A 16,971-nucleotide genomic window follows, 5' to 3' on the forward strand; every position below is an offset into this window, starting at 1 on the left:
CTCGAACTTAAAGTCACACCATGCGACTTTCTGGTGGTTTTGAGGTGCCTGATCACATATTATCTTACCCGCGTGACGTAGCTTGAGGCTCCAACAGCCGGCTGCCATTCAATGGTAAACGAAGTCTGATTCACAAACTTGGCTACGATGTTCAGACTAGATGTACTCACTGTAATCAGAGAAAGAACATATACATGTATAAAAATAAATTGGCAAATGACTATCTCTCAAGGTATCTTCTCCCTGATCCGGGGGTGATAGTGAGCACTAACCCCCCCCCCTCTTTTTTTTTATTCAAGGGGGGCTTGAGTAAAAAAATATATTAAAAAAGGGTCGGGGGAAAAAAAGGCATCTAACAACATTCCTCCCCTTTTGAGTAAGGATATTGGGAAAAAATAGGGAAAATGAGGAAAAATAAGGGAAAAGAAGGGGAAAATCTGTAAAATATGGGTAAAATCAGGGGGGAAAAAAATCGGGGGAATAAAAATTGGGTTATTATCAGGCCTGCTAATCAGATGTTGATCATAACATTTTCCACACATCTTTCCTCTCTGTGATTCTAGTACATTCTTGCAGCCTCGTTCCACTCAACGTCCTAATTCCCAATCGACTAAAATATGCCTACAATAACCCTGAATTATTAGTAGTATAACGAGCCTGAATTAGTCCCCAATCTTACAGAATTACCCGGGATCACAAGCCTTCCAGGGAACCCTGTAATCTGTTACGACTTACCTGTGGTACCAATTTTTGTCACAATATTACTGCGAGTCGTCACGTCATCATACTCCACAAACGCAGAGATTTTAATACTGTAGGAAGTGCCTGGAGTCAGTCCCTTAAGGGTTACAGATTCCTGATGACGGGGTAAGACACTGGTAGCAGGGGTGCGACCAAGCTCCGTCGAAAAACCGGTCCCTTCGTACTCCAAGATGTATCCAAAGAACTGCTCCTGGCTAGGTGCAGACCAGCTCAGTGTAATGGTGGAAGTCATCTCCTCCGTTACTTCTACATTGCCTGGAGGCTGAGGGGCTACAAAAATACAAAGCCATGTGATTATACATGATGAACATATATTTTCATATATATTTTCAAGACTACACCCACAGTCCTTTTAAGGACTACACACCCTCAAGAAAGGTTACCGAGAGTCCTTTTCAGGACTTCTCAATCCTCCCTCTCTCTCTGACATGGTGCATCCGCAAGCCTACTGTAAATATATTTTCATGTACCGGTACATGTTAATATGAAATGAATATAAAGGTCTATTTGAGTTTAAAAAACAACAGCCTGACTACATTCACATTAGATTAATTAATGAATGGATTGCTGGAAGGTATGTGGAAGGTAGTGGCGCGTAAAGAGGCGTCCGGAACAAAAAAATCATGTTTTACCATCACACACTTTATTGCACACAGGTAGGACAACATCTTTATCCAGATTACCGGTAGGCACAACAGTACCCAAACTGTGACTTGGATACAAGTACAATTCATCTGTTTAAAGCCAGAACGTTATTTATTCTGTGTTACAGTTTATAAGTTATCGCTTTTCTTGCTCCAAACCGACAAATTTTAATCCAATGATATCAATGCCAATTTGGGTTTAGAAATCTGAATGTCTCTTTAAGTGCTGCTGTATAAAGCTACCTTCATTAACTGTAATATGCCAACGTAAAGAGAATAGATGAGAATGCTTACTTGTGACATGGGAGACACTGCTAGACAGGAACTGAACATTGTTGGTAAGGACCGAGAACAGACTGAAGGTGTATTGAGAGCCAGGCATCAGTCCTGAAATGGAGACGGGGCCAGGTATACCGGTCTCGATGGGAGAGATTGGGTCACCATTGTTGGGCTCATAGGTCAACCTGTACCTCTGGATAAATCCCACTTCTTGGTCCCAGTCTAGGGAGACGTCGGTCGTGGGATTGGGTATAGCTTGCAGGGCTAGGAGAGCAGACCCTGGCATGTGCAGAACAAAAAAGAATGAATTATCTTCAATTCAATAAAATTATCTTATTTTACTTAGCTGCATAAAGATAGGATTTTTTTATATTACAAAAAAAAAAAAAAATATCATTAATATGATACAGATGAATATTGTGCTGGATACGACAGCAACCAACAAAGAAAAAAATGCACTTTTTACAAAAGAGCTGCGATAAACAACTGTGGTAAATAAATGGCAAGTGGGGATGACAGCTAATGGCAGCTAGGCTAAAGCCGGGTAGTAATTTCCAAATTTGGAAGCATATAGAGACGTTTAAATGTGACATGCGCTTTACAAGAACTGAATATTACTTGTACACTCTGTCTTTCATAGGCATTGACTGGGTATAGTCACTAGCACTCACTTGTAGTAACAGTCAACTCCAGAGGCTCACTGAAGGTGTCTTCGCCAGCCTGGGTACGAAGCAGAATGACGTACTCGGTGGCTGTAGCTAGGTTCTCAAGGACCAAACTGGTCTCATCGGTTGCTATGTCAGGCAAGGTGACCTTAGCACCATTCTCTGGGGTGTAGGAGAGTTCATAGCTATCAAAGTTGCCTGATGGAGGACGAAGCCAGGAGAGAGAGATCTCATCTGCTGTGACCAGAGTATCCACGAAGCTGGATGGTTGTCGAGGAACTGTAGGATAGTAATTATAATAACAACAATAACAATAATGATACTACTACGAATAGTAATGATAATACAAAAAGAATAATTATAATGAGAAAAAAATAATGATAATAATAATAATAATAATAACAATAATAAATTAAATTTATACAGCGCTTAATACAATGTTTGTAAGCGCTGAAAAAAATAAGGTACAACTTAAAGTAAACACAGCAATAAGAATAAAAACTCTGATAATAACAATTACAGATAATTAGCAACTTACAAAACATAACTGCCCTATAAATAACTATTAAACAATAAATACTTCAAACGACTCTACGGATGGGGATTGACGGATTCTAATAGTGGGTAAACTATTCCATAACTTAGGGGCTGCAACACCAAAAGCATGATCACGGTATTGAACGGGAATTGGTATTGGAAATTAGCATGTGTTGTTGACCGTAATGAACGTGATGGAACAATAGGTTTGAGAATGTCATTTAAATATGATGGAGCATACCCACGTTTAATTTTGAATACTATCAAAAAAGAATAATGATCATGATAACAATTAATACCAATAATAATAATAATAATACTAATAATACTAATAAAATTACTACTACTACTAATAATAAGAAGAAGAATCTCTATTTTTGTCTGTATGTTTGTACATGTATGTATGTACATACATTCTAGTAATAAATAAAGAATATAAAGACTTACTGGTTCGGATATCCAAAGGATCCGATGTAACGGAAGAACCTGTGACCTGTACCTGGGCTCGATACAGAGTCCCGGATGTTAGACCAGTAAAGACGAACTTCGTAGAACCGGCTGTATAGATTAAAGTAGAGGTTCATTGATTTTTAATATTGATTTAATCAGGGGTGATAGTGAGCACTAAAAAAAAATAGGTTTTTTGTTTTCCCCTCAACCATGCCCCCTTGAGTAAGAAAAAAAGAAGAGGATTCGCGGAGAAAAAATAGCATCTAACAACATTCCCCCCTGTCGAGTAAGAAAATTGGGAAAAAATCGGGAAGAGATAAAAAAAAAAAATCTGGTAAAAAAAAAAAAAATCGGAAGAAAAAAAAATCAGGAAAAAATCGGGAAAATAATAAAAAAATCGGGAAACCGATTTAAATCGGGTTTTTATCAGGCCTGTTTAATTTGTATCATTGCAAAAGGGAAGGTCGAATCGAACAAGTATACTAAAATTCCCCATTTGGAAACATTCAAAGTAACAATCATTATCAATTGGATATACCAGATTTGTGAGTTCACTCAAGAGACAGACTTAGCATGGGCATCTGTTGTCCCATAACAATGCAAATATTTTCAATGCCTATTTCATCGTCTCCTCATCATCTATTGTAACTTACTTCACCAGCATCATTGTAACTGTTTGATCTGTTGCCTCACTCTAAATTTCGGACATGGCTTTATTTGATTAAAAAATTCGGTATTATGAAAAGACATCAGTATTAGCTCCATTGTGGCTTGTAAGAAAGATGCCATTGTACATTCAGCTACATACACAAACCCATGCATGGCATGTGCAGTATTTCAAACGTACACAATCCTTTCTAAACAGGAATGAACAACATCCATTTCATTGTACTGATAAGTCCTATAGTAGAACCGTCACTTGTCAATTATTTGTTTTAAATGGAAGGATTGACATATTTCCATCAGGAACACTGACATGTCCTATAGAAGGACCATTACTAGTGTATAAATCTTACCAACAGGTACACTAACAAGTCCTATGGTAGAACTGTCACTTGTCAATTATTTGTCAGAGAAAGTATAGTGTATAAATCTTACCAACAGGTACACTAACAAGTCCTATGGTAAAACTGTCACTTGTCAATTATTTGTCAGAGAAAGTATAGTGTATAAATCTTACCAACAGGTACACTAACAAGTCCTATGGTAGAACTGTCACTTGTCAATTATTTGTCAGAGAAAGTATAGTGTATAAATCTTACCAACAGGTACACTAACAAGTCCTATGGTAGAACTGTCACTTGTCAATTATTTGTCAGAGAAAGTATAGTGTATAAATCTTACCAACAGGTACACTAACAAGTCCTATGGTAGAACTGTCACTTGTCAATTATTTGTCAGAGAAAGTATAGTGTATAAATCTTACCAACAGCGCTTTGTAACTGCAAGGAAAAGGCGCTATATCAAATATCTTTTTGATTGGATTGGAACAGGAATATACTGACATGTCCTATAGTAGAACTGTCACTTTTCAATAGTAGAACTGTCACTTATCAATTATTTGTCAGAGAAAGTATAGTGTATAAATCTTACCAACAGGAATAATGATGAGTCCTATAGTAATACCATCACTTGTCAAAGATAAGGTATAGCCTGAAGGGGCTACAAGTGCTGGTCCAAATGCTACACCGATTGTCGTCTCAGTCACAGAATAGGTCTCCAAATCCAGAGCGTCAAGAGATACTAATAACAAATATAAGAAAGTAAATAAATGAATGAATGAATAAATAAATAACTAACTAAACAAATAAATAAATTCATGATAATAATATATTTAAAAACAATAATGATCACAGTAATAATATTACTATTAATGATAGTACTGTCTGGTGTTTAGAAATATTGAGAAACTCTTTACATAACCTGTGACTGCATAGTGATACATAAAATCATCTGAGCAACATCAAACCAATTTGATCTGCTTGCTTGCATAGGGGCTCTCTAATACAGGGACTCCTAGGTCCTGTTTCATGAAACTTGATATCAATAACAAGTTACAAGCTACTGAAATCATGGCATCTGATTGGCTGAGAGCACATTTGTCATAGCAATTTAGCCGTCGTTATAGATAACAAGTTTTATGAAACAGGCCCCTGGTGTGACCAGCTGTCACCAATAATCTGTACATACAATACCTGAGCCATGCTGCATAGAACTTCAACCACTGATTGTAACTTTGACATCAATATTAATTACCATAGCAATATCTCTCATCCAACAGCCAATAAAATTAAGGTCTCCATGGAAGTTTAATGGCAAAGTTAACATCGATGCTAAGTTTTATGCATTTGGGTCTTGAACTGGTCATTGATCGTAATTGCACGAAATATGCCAATTAAAAAAATTATAAATCTCTTTCACCTGTTGAAACAGTAGCTTCAGTGACTTCGCTACGGACCTCTGAATCCTGCCCGAAACCGGCAACAGCGTAGACAGACACGGTGTATTCCTGATTTGGGTCCAAGTCCTGTATCAATCAAACAAATGAGAGCATCAGCACAGACAGTTATGACTATTCAGTCGAGTAACCTCTCATATTGATGGCATTAACAGACATAATGTACATGAATACTGGATTAATGAACAGTTAAAATATCATCATCGTTATCATGATTTGGCTCTCTCAGGAAAGCGAACAATGACACTGACAACTACATAATCATATGGTTACAACTAATGTATATACATTGTTTAGGAATCAGTAATTTTGATGGTAAACCCACCTCAATAAGAAGTTCTGTCGTATCTGGATCGTCTAGTCTAGATGTTAGTCTTTCTACATTGTCTTGTCCTGCGATATACACGGCATAGCCATCATACATCCCACTCGCTGGTTGGTTCCAAGAAATGCTGAATGATATAGCGGTTGGTTCCCCAGTCAAAGCTAGATTTCTGACTACGAAAGGAACTACACAAGAACCAGAAAAACACACGATTTATTAGAAGTGCATGGGACTATGCAGGAACAGTGAGAAAACATCAGATGGATGTTGGTACTAATCATGGATAGTGAAAACAGGGTGACATACATGTTGGTACTAATCATGGATAGTGAAAACAAGGTGACACATATGTTGGTACTAATCATGGATAGTGAAAACAGGGTGACATGCATGTTGGTACTAATCATGGATAGTGGAAACATGGTGAAATGCATGTTGGTACTGATTATGGATAGTAAAAACACGTTTGCATGCATGTTTGGTACTAATCATGGATAGTGAAAACATGGTGACATGCATGTTGGTACTAGGCATCAACATTTGAGACATGTTAAAAGCATTTGGAACTGAGGAAAATCAATACAACTATGAATAATTACAAGTGGGAAGATGCAGGAATAGTGAAAATGCAGTTATGAAAATGCATGTTGGTACTAGGCATCAACATTTGAGACATGTTAAAAGCATTTGGAACTGAGGAAAATCAATACAACTATGAATAATTACAAGTGGGAAGATGCAGGAATAGTGAAAATGCAGTTATGAAAATGCATGTCTGTAAAGCACTCAGAGATATTGTCATTTAATAAATGCTTTAACCTAGAATATCAGTACCATTATTATTTTTGGACTGAGAAAATTAATAATTATTACGTATTTGCATGTGCAACTAGAAAATTCAGACACCAATCAGTTTGAAGTTTATATATTTATTCAAGATGGTGCTTTCCCATTCAATAAACCATCAACTTCTTTATATTGTTGAGAAATAAAACAATTTTGAGATAAAAATAAAGGTATTTTTTAAAGTGGAGTGGTTCGTAAACAGCCTACAATTTTCGTTATGGGATTGACTTACTTGTCCTGACATTTAAAATTCCAATATCTTGCTGGTAGTTTTCTGCCACTACAAAAACATTGTAAAGCTGACCGGCTACCAAAGATGTTTCTCTGATGTTTCGGTCCTGAGTGATGAGGGGCGTGGTATCGGTTTGTACTTCAGTATTGAAAGATACCCGGTAGGGCCCTGGGTTGGATCTAGGACTGGCTCCCCAGGCCACCTCAAGACTATCCGTGGTTCTGTCTATGTAGATCACCTCTAGAGCTCCAAGAGAATCTACAAAGCAGGACAAAAAATAAATCCATCAGTTGCTGATATTAACATCAATCACTATCAACAATCTTACAATTTAATTTCTTATCTAGTGTGTTTTCATTATAAATTATCATATTTACCATCCATAAATTTCAATTTTTTGAATGCTCACTCGCTTGCAAATTTTATAAACAAATATCTCCATATGATGCAAAATGAATATTCTTGAGTGAATTTGGGGTTGGGATGTGAAACTTTTTATTCCTTAAAAGGGTGCCGTGATTATAAAAAGGTTGTAAAACACTGGTCTAGTGGATAAGTCCCAGACCACCAGGCTCAAGGTTCAGGGTTTGTATCCCTGTCACAGCACTACTGTCCTCTGACAAGTCATTTATCTACGTTTGCCACTCTCCATCCAAATGAAGTCAATATTGCACTAAATATCAACCAATATTATATTTACCAAACACATAGGCCCGAATTCACAAAGGAGGTTTAGATTTAACCCATGGTTTAGACCCTCATTTACATAACCCATGGTTTAAAAATTAGCGCAAAATAAAGGTACCTTGCATTGCCCGCGTCTAATATTGGACCTCTGACTTGTGTCGCGCTTATTTTGCGCTTATTTTAAACCATGGGCTACGTAAATGTGGGTTTAAACCATGGGTTTAATCTAAACCTCCTTTGTGAATTCGGCCATATCGTATGTAACTTCGATTATTATGCACTATAGAAATATAACTTAACAGTTACTAACATTATTTTGTGATTCCATATTTACTAATCATTAAGTTATTAATGTAAATATATATTGAAATTATGAAAATAAAAACCTCGCTTGAGGATAAGAGGAAAAAAAATACTTACTAGTCATTCCCTGAGCACTAGCCGGTTCACTGCGGATCAAGTCTTCCCCAGTCCCCACTGTGGCATAGACCTGGATGTCATACTGGTTTCCTGGAAGAAGTTCCGTGACTTCTCGGATGAAGTCATCCGGTCCGAGGGCGATCTCTGGTCTCTTGGTGCCATCGGAGTTAGTGATGACGAGAAGGAAGTTATGGTAGACTCCTTGCGGTCTGGTCCAGATGACTTCGAACGAGGTGACGGTGGGATTTTGTGTCAGAACGGTGGCAGGAGCTACAGGCTCTGTTCACACAAAGAAGGTATTGTAAATTGTAAAAATTTATATAAAATTATAGATAGTCAAATTTTGTTCATTCATCATGATAAAACATTTAGATAAAATAACATACAATATTGCATTACATATACAGTCAAAATAACAAAGATAATCATACAATATGATATACATCATCAAGGTAATCTGGACAAAATATAGGGAAAAGTAAGTATTTATGTGAATGAGGAGACAGCTAGAAGGGAAATGCCTGATTAGTGCTGCCACCTACACAAAAAAACTGAAACTTAAAAATATGAAATTAGGATAAGATGGAAAATAATGTTTCCCATATGTGACGGCCTCCCCATCTCCTGACAATTTCCATTACGTTTTATGACTTTGGGAGATTTTGTAAGTTCATTTTCCATGACTATCCAGAAGAATTATTTTGTCATGATTTCCAAGTTTTTCCCCATGACGATGGGAACACGGTCAACTCTGCAATCCAACTTACTAGTCCTCTGCTCTATATTCGTGTCTTCTTGTGAATCGAGAGTGATCTCATAATTCACTCCGGGATTCAGCGTGTCAAAGGTCACTCGAGAGCTCTCCGAGGGTAGCAAATCGACTGTTACTTCCCTGGGAGCGTTGCCATCGAGGTTTCTCAGGGTGATGCTGTAGCCAGTAGCGTCTTCCCTCTTACCAAAGATGACTGTGATTGAGGTGGATGTGAAGGCAGTCACTACGATCTCATTTGCGTCCAGAGCATCTTGAAGGCAAATAGTGATAAAAAACATAGATAAATCATGAAAATGGAAGATGTGAGTTGGTCTATTGGTTTATTAACTTGGTCAGCTCTCTGTCTTCACCTACAGACTCAAGCAAGCCCTGGTTTGAAACTGAGTCACGTCTTTTGGATGTGGCATGAAATGTGAGTCCCCAGATGTAAATAATCAGATCTAATTGATACCCAATGTACACACGCATTGTCGTTCTTTGTGCATCAGTTTGGAAGATTTTCATAGAAGAAATGTCCTCTGAAACGGATCTTTCTGCAAATTCCCCCGTATTTGAAATAAAATGAACATTATCTAACACTTTTGGACCAAACATTCATGGACAAGTGCTGTAGTAACATATTATACTCATGTGTGTATGCATTGCATGTGACATTCAGCAAGACTTTGTCAATGTCTCATTAACGTCATCATTCCAAATCCTCACAGTAGACATCAAATTTTAAATCATACATAATCAACCTTTCCTTTTTGCTTCGGCTTCGGCAGTTTCTTTCATATTGCCCTTCTGTAACCAGTATTCAACTTTATCTTAAAACCCCACTGCACTTCTTATAGCTACTTGCGCCCTCTCTTTAGCAAACAATGCCTAATCAGTGACCATTGGTCCACCATGGTCCTCTTTTTCTTAGTGAGAGCTGATTTGATGAGATAACCACCTGTCAGTGACCTTGCAGGGTGGTCTAATCCCTCCTGTAAACTAGTACAGATGGGCTTTAAAAAGACACACAGTTAAAAACATTGAAAACATACCTGTTCTGACATCTAGTGTTGAGGTCTCACAGCTGGTCAATTCTTGAGTTCCAAAGAAACTGATCGTCTCTATACTGACAGTGTAGAGGACATTAGCATCCAGCTCAGTGATAGAAAGACGTCTTTCCTCAGTGGCGGAGATTGGTGGATATGCCTACGTATACAACAATAGAGGTGTTGTGGTCTAGTGGATAAATCAGTGAACTATAGATCACAAGGCATGGAGTTCAAATCCCATCCAGGTACTAATGTCCTTTGGCAAGATACTAATCTACATGTTGCCACTGTTTCTGGTTTTAGAGTTGCACCCTAACTGTATCATGTATTTACTACAATAAAATAATGCCATATTACAGTATTTATTAAATGCTGAAGAATCAATTTCAATTTGTGTTGAGGACCCATACGAATCAGAAAGTTTACATTCATTAAAATAATCATATTAAAACAAGAATCCATATACATATTAATTTTATTCATATTCTTATTCATATGTAGGTATATACATTCATGATCATAATCATAATCATAATAATATTCAAATTCATATTCATCAACTAATGAATATTCATATTCACACACTTATTGGTTGAGGACATACCTTTGGCAGGCCGTTTTCAGATGTGACATAGACACGATAACTGTCAAAGTTCCCTTGGGCTGGAAGCCAGTTGACATCAATCGTCGTAGTTGTCTTGTCGATGACAGTAATAGCGCCAGCACCGCTTGGACCTGTGTACAACAACAAAAAACAAAAGCATTATAATGTGTATCTGCAACAACACATTATTTTAAGAGTCTGCGTGTATGTCTTCAGAATTCTAAATCATATGGAACCTGAGTATCTTATTGACATCCTCCAAACATATACACCAGCTCATAACCTTCGCTTAGCAGCTGACAAGTGTAAACTAATAATTCCCAAATCCAAACTCTCCCGAATAACGTTTTTAATACCCTACTTTCCATGAGGGATTTATGTTCAAATGCTCTTTACAATTGTTATTAACAGAAGAGGAAAGTTTTGAGATAAGTTTGAAGGCATTGAGAGATTGCTGGTTGCAAAGAAATCTGGGTAAGTGATTCCACAGGTTGAGAGCTGCAGTTGTGAATGCTCCGTCACCAAGTGTGGCTAGCATCCTATTTATTTATTTATTTATTTCTGATATTTATACAGGGTGGCACATATCACCAATTTAGTGGTCTTCCATGAGGCCTTGTTTGGTAAGAATAAAACAAATAACAGCATCAACAACAAAATAGATGAATACACAAGCATATAAACAGGTAAAATACAAATTAATTGGTATCCCCATGAAATAACTGAACATTCAAGAATCATCCTTGATCATTAACAAGAAATAGGTGAATGGCATTTTAAAATTAAATAGATCTTGGGCGACTTTTGCAGAATTTTATGAAAATAATAAGCGAGATCCAGAAACTTACGGGTCTGCTGAATGAGGGGCAAATACTCAGACTGAGAATTAGACTCAAAAGCTACAACAGTGACTGAAATGGAGTAAGCAGTGGCCGGGTTAAGCCCTGAGAAGATGTACTCCGTAGTTCGCCTGAAGTCATCATTGGCTGGGCCGGGCTGGATTCCTATGCGGTACAGCATGTCGTCCGGGTCAGGTGCCCAAAATATCTGGATAGTGTCACAGGTGATGGCGGCCGCTACAACCGTCAAGGCTGGGACAGCTCCTAATGAGATTTCATGAAAAGTATGGTATCAATGGAAAACTGTGGAACCAACTACCTACTGATGTGCAGACGGCCTCATCTGTTGACCAGTTCCAGAAATTACTCAAGTCACATCTATTCTAATATAAATTACTTTCTTACCAGCCTACATATACTTGAATGATCTCTGAGAAGTGACTAAATTTTGTTTTTAAGTGGCCCAAACATTGTGAAGCGGTGTGTGTGCAGCGCTATATCAAATATTTTTTTGGATGGATGGATGGATCAATGGACTGATAACAATATATACTGTTGTTCATAAAGTTGGAACAATATTGTCCTACCACTTTTCATGAAATGATTATGACTGTATGGTTTACAAGTATTTTTCATTGGTAAAGTGTATATCTTCTCAGAACTGTATTGATCAATCTAAAGATTCAGAGAGTTTGTTCAACAAAGTTCTGAGAAGATATAAGCTCTATCTGTCAACAATAAATCATACAGTCACAATCATTTCAAGAAAAGAGACAAAGAAAAATGTTAAAACTTTATGGGCAACAATGTAAAAAGGAAGAATTGTGAGACATACAAAAAATAACAACAATACAAAAAAAGAGGATAAGCAAGTAGAAGTTTGAACGGAAAAAACATATGTGTATATAATGTACATACATGAGATGTACATGTGTAGATTTCCAGTTGGAATAAGCTAATAAGTTACACACTGTTGGCAAGTTGACCATGAGATGGCACTGTGCAACAAAATGTTAATACCCTGGGGTAGAAAGTTCATAATTTCATTATTGCTTTAAAAATGGGTTGCCGTACTAGTAGGCATATTCACGCCTTGTTCCTTTTAGTTTCTGTTTATATTGATCCATTTCGGCTTTATGTACATTCTTGCGTTTTACTCTGATGAGTGCAAGACGAAAAGCTTAAGTATGGCTCTTTTCAACGCGATTCTCTGACTTACTAGTAGTGAAAGTGTCCTCTACTGCCTGGCTGGCCGTGAACTCTGTTGGCGTTCCGCTTTTAGCCGTCAGACTGAAATCATACGATGTGCCAGGCTGTAACTCTTCAACGGTAACCGAGTCTTCATTACCTGCTATGGTCCTCATGTTGGGTGACTGGAAGAAAAAAAATGTTAACAAAATTGCTAAGTCGACGATCATGATAGTTGTAATTGTAATTGATCTTTATTTCATTCATCATCAAAAACATTTAAAATACGAAACATAGTTAAAGGTAAAGACCAGTATTGGAATCGCCCCAATTTCAAAAAATGAAATGGAAGCTCTTATTACCAATCATGTGAAAGAATATGTTTTGACTAATACATGACGATAAAAATTTTGCCGGGAAACTGCCTACTAAATGATATATTTGGTAAATTAGTTTATCTACATGGTCTGTGAGAGATAAACGCACGTGTCACGCACATGTGCGTATAGTCTCATATACATCTTTCTGTGTACAGTGCTTGTAACTTTACGAAGACTGGGCCAAATTTCTTATCATTTTGATGATTCCAGAACCTTGCAGTACACACCAATACTTATATGCTAGATGATCAATCTTTTCTGATCGATTCCACAATGTTTCTTTCACAATGCAATCGCATGACCATAACTAGTTTTTACCTTTAAAGAGAAACATTTACAAAATAATACAACAAAAATGTTAGATGAATGTGGAGACAGCTAGGGAAGCCAAAGCCTTACTATCGACTATCGCCAATTATCTGTTGATACCTGAAATGGCCTTTGTTTGCATTTGCACAACACAAAATACAATGACGTATACAACAAAGAAAACACAGAACAAAATCAGGCTGAGGGAAATGTATATGTACAAGTTTTTTTAGATAGGAGGGACTCATTCATATCTAATTGTGAAGAAATAATAAAATTTCAAATAATAATTTTGGTACCTTTTTTGCTTTATTATTATCTCTTAATTCACATCCATATTCACATGACTTATAAAAAACAAAGAACAATGGACAATCTGCTTCCAAAGCTACCTCAACAAAAATACAAAAGTAACACTTGGAGATTGCGCTTTCTGTTGTGCAGCTTGAAGCTTTGGGAAAACCTACTACTAGACATTAGAAAAGCCTCATCTGTTGCTATCTTCAAAGTTTTGTTGATGATGTACTTGTCTTCAGAAACCTTTGAATAGTTTATGATTGTGTATCCATAGAGTAGCACTGTCATCACAGCGCAGTAGAGTATATTTATATAATAGCTGTGCTATATAAATTGATCTAATTATCATTACCAGGTCACTTCCATCTGACTTTTCGTAGGTGAGAGTGAAGAAGTCAAAGCGACTAAGGGGAGCCTCAAAGGCAAGATCAATTTCGGTGAAATTGCTCCTTGTTGAACGGAGGAATGCCGGTGGATCTGGGTCTGAATAAAAGAAAATATATAGCAATACAAAAACATCATCAACAATACTATAAGTGAGGTTTGGGCAAAAAAAGCATTAATGAAATCCATAAGGTATCTTGAGGAGAACAGAAAGAGCCATAACATGGAAAAATCCCAAGTGAGCTCATTGAAAGGCTGGGTCTGGAAGACACTGTCGTTGAAATGGTAAAGAGAAGTGGACAATGTAAGAGTTAACGGAAGACCAAAGATTTCATGGAAAAATATGGTGAAGAAGGAAAGCAATAAGGTTGGTCTATATGTTGAGGATGCTCGAGACAAGAAGAAGTAGGGAGTGCCATCATGGTATGAGTAATATATTGTCAAGTTACGAATATTCAATTATCATGTACTAGCTGATATCAACTTTTAAAAAACATCATCGTTAACAGAAATGATTTTTGTTGTGGTTACATTCTTTATGTTAAGCATAATTTTTTCAAAGTAGTCAATAAATGAACTTAAACTTGAAATATGGTCACATTATGATAGTGGCCTATTCTGAAACTGGAGGCGCAATAGCTCAGTCGGTAGAGCAGTGGTCTCGTAATCCGGTGACCCGGGTTCGAAACCAATATGATGCGCTAGTGCCCTTTCGTAAGGCATTAATCCTCATTACCAGATCCCTCGGAGAGGACCTAAAGCCGTCGGCAGTCTGGTTGCTTACTGACAAGCATTTTTTGCTTTCTTAGCTGTCAGGTAAAATAACCAATTATCACAACATACTTGTCCTCTGTACGACCGTAGACACAGGTTCATCTAAAGTGGTCAGTTTGAGTTGAATTGAATACTCCTGTCCCGGTATCAATCTTTCGAATGTAGCTCTAAACACATCTAATCCTCGAATCTAAAAAAAAAAAAAAAAATATTCATAACAATAATAGTAACAATAATCGTCAAACCTGTAAATAAACACCACTCAAAAGAAAAAGGAAAGGTTTTTTTTATAGGCAGGTGGTCTTTGCATAGGTTCCTTTAGTACAAATTTAAATTAGAAATTTCTTAAAGGGAAAGGTAAATGCGGTCTTTTTAGATAGGTGGTCTTTCCATAAAGGTGGTCGATAAAGCAGGTGCTGTCATGCATGAAGTAAATATGTGAAACAAAATAAATGAAATGTAATCTCTGACTGAAATGTGTCTCAATTATTAAAGCGGGAATGCACTACTTGTAGCTACTTGCGGTCTCTCTATAACAAACAGTGCCTAATCGGTGACCGCTGGTCCCCCATGATCCCCTTTTTCTTACGTTCAAAATTGAGAGCTGATTTGATGAGATAACTACCTGTCAGGGACCACGCTGGGTGGTCTAATCCCTCCTGGCCAAACTAGTGTAGTCGGGCTTTAATTATTTAGCAAACTTGATGTTTCCTTGTAATGTGCTTTCCAAAACCCACTGAAATCATCACCAACAGCAGAACGACTCAAACAGAGTTTGAAGATATATCCATTCTTAAACTGTATGCATTTACTGAAATGACACTGCCACAAATTGGTAACTTGTATTAACCCTTGGGCTCCTGAATTTTCTTATTCCCATAGACTTAACACAGAGACCTGGTTCTTGTAAGCAGTGGGTTAACTATAACTCTAACTGACTTCAGGATGGGATGACATCTCAAGCGATTTGTATCCAGCGGAAAGGGCATTATATAAATTGCATGTATTCGTATTACTTACCAGAGATATTGCATCTTGAGGCGTGATGCTAAGTTCATAATTTGTCAATTCAGGCAGGTTGGCACGATCCTCGTAGATTCCCCAAACTAGAGCGATGGAGGTATTTGAGACCGTTGTGACACTCAACTCCAATTGGTCAAAGACTCCTGTTAAAGAAACAGATGAATAAAAATGATAATAATACTTTGTTCTTTTATAGCACATTTCATGTCTGTTGACATTTCATTTTTACAATATACATTTATAAAGTACAACACTAATGATAGTAAAAATGCAAATAATTATAATAATAACAATAACAAAAAATAATAATTATAACGATAAAAAATAGAGATTTATCAATTTACTATGTATTCAAGATTCAAGATGTTGATTCATTGTTTGAAACTATTATACTTGGTATGTGAACTCTTAAACTAAATCTGAAATATTAATATCCCCTGACATCATTAGTGTCACGTGACATGATTAATATCACCTGCCATTTCTTGTGTCACATGACATACTGTACTGGCATGCGCACTCACCTGTGGTTAGTGTCCTGGTAACTGGTTCACTCTCCAAGCCTCCAGACAAGGCCTGGACACTCACAATGTAGTCTGTACCAGGATCAAGGTCCTACAAATAGGGGAGGAACACAGGGATTACTATTAGGACCTCTTTTGTTTTCAACATGCATATTGAAAGAAGAAAACAAGAAAAGGAATAGGAGAAGAGGAAGAAGGAAAAGAAGACGTAGAAGACAAAGGACAAGGCGGAGACGAACGTTCTGTTATACAATATGTAATTTTCATAATAATATCTATAATGTTCTCTCAGTAACTGTGTTAACTTATTATGGGCGTTCCTAACTCAATTAAGCTATGCTTTTCTGGTTTTTGCCTCCTTCCGTATCTGAACCATTTACTTTAGGCGAGGCGTCAAAAATATCGATACCAGCAGGCTGCCGCCTCACGTATTGGCGCATCGAGGCTGCAATTACGGCCGAAGCCTGGCTGGGGCAATTATTTTTCACTTATTAGCCCAGCCGGCTTGCGCCAGGCTGGGATCTGAGGCTCGGTTTCCATTCGA

General features: G+C 37.2%; 1 protein-coding gene across 1 annotated transcript in view; it reads right to left on the reverse strand.

The window, feature by feature from the left end:
- Positions 1-16,971, reverse strand: part of LOC105437361 — a 122,420-nt gene that overhangs the window by 35,658 nt on the left and 69,791 nt on the right. Inside the window, exons 59-77 of the mRNA XM_030990362.1 lie at positions 16,428-16,518; positions 15,901-16,046; positions 14,950-15,070; positions 14,075-14,205; positions 12,768-12,921; positions 11,558-11,812; positions 10,710-10,840; positions 10,109-10,262; positions 9,073-9,327; positions 8,306-8,584; positions 7,199-7,456; positions 6,121-6,305; positions 5,759-5,864; positions 4,931-5,080; positions 3,335-3,445; positions 2,357-2,629; positions 1,701-1,964; positions 736-1,032; positions 69-169 (exon numbers count right to left, since the gene is read on the reverse strand). Of these exons, the coding sequence (XP_030846222.1) occupies positions 69-169; positions 736-1,032; positions 1,701-1,964; positions 2,357-2,629; positions 3,335-3,445; positions 4,931-5,080; positions 5,759-5,864; positions 6,121-6,305; positions 7,199-7,456; positions 8,306-8,584; positions 9,073-9,327; positions 10,109-10,262; positions 10,710-10,840; positions 11,558-11,812; positions 12,768-12,921; positions 14,075-14,205; positions 14,950-15,070; positions 15,901-16,046; positions 16,428-16,518 (3,462 nt within the window). The remainder of the gene's footprint in view (positions 1-68; positions 170-735; positions 1,033-1,700; positions 1,965-2,356; positions 2,630-3,334; positions 3,446-4,930; positions 5,081-5,758; positions 5,865-6,120; positions 6,306-7,198; positions 7,457-8,305; positions 8,585-9,072; positions 9,328-10,108; positions 10,263-10,709; positions 10,841-11,557; positions 11,813-12,767; positions 12,922-14,074; positions 14,206-14,949; positions 15,071-15,900; positions 16,047-16,427; positions 16,519-16,971) is intronic.

Source organism: Strongylocentrotus purpuratus, unplaced genomic scaffold, assembly GCF_000002235.5.
Source record: "Strongylocentrotus purpuratus isolate Spur 01 unplaced genomic scaffold, Spur_5.0 spur5_contig_844, whole genome shotgun sequence".
Classification (NCBI taxonomy): Eukaryota; Metazoa; Echinodermata; class Echinoidea; order Camarodonta; family Strongylocentrotidae; genus Strongylocentrotus; species Strongylocentrotus purpuratus.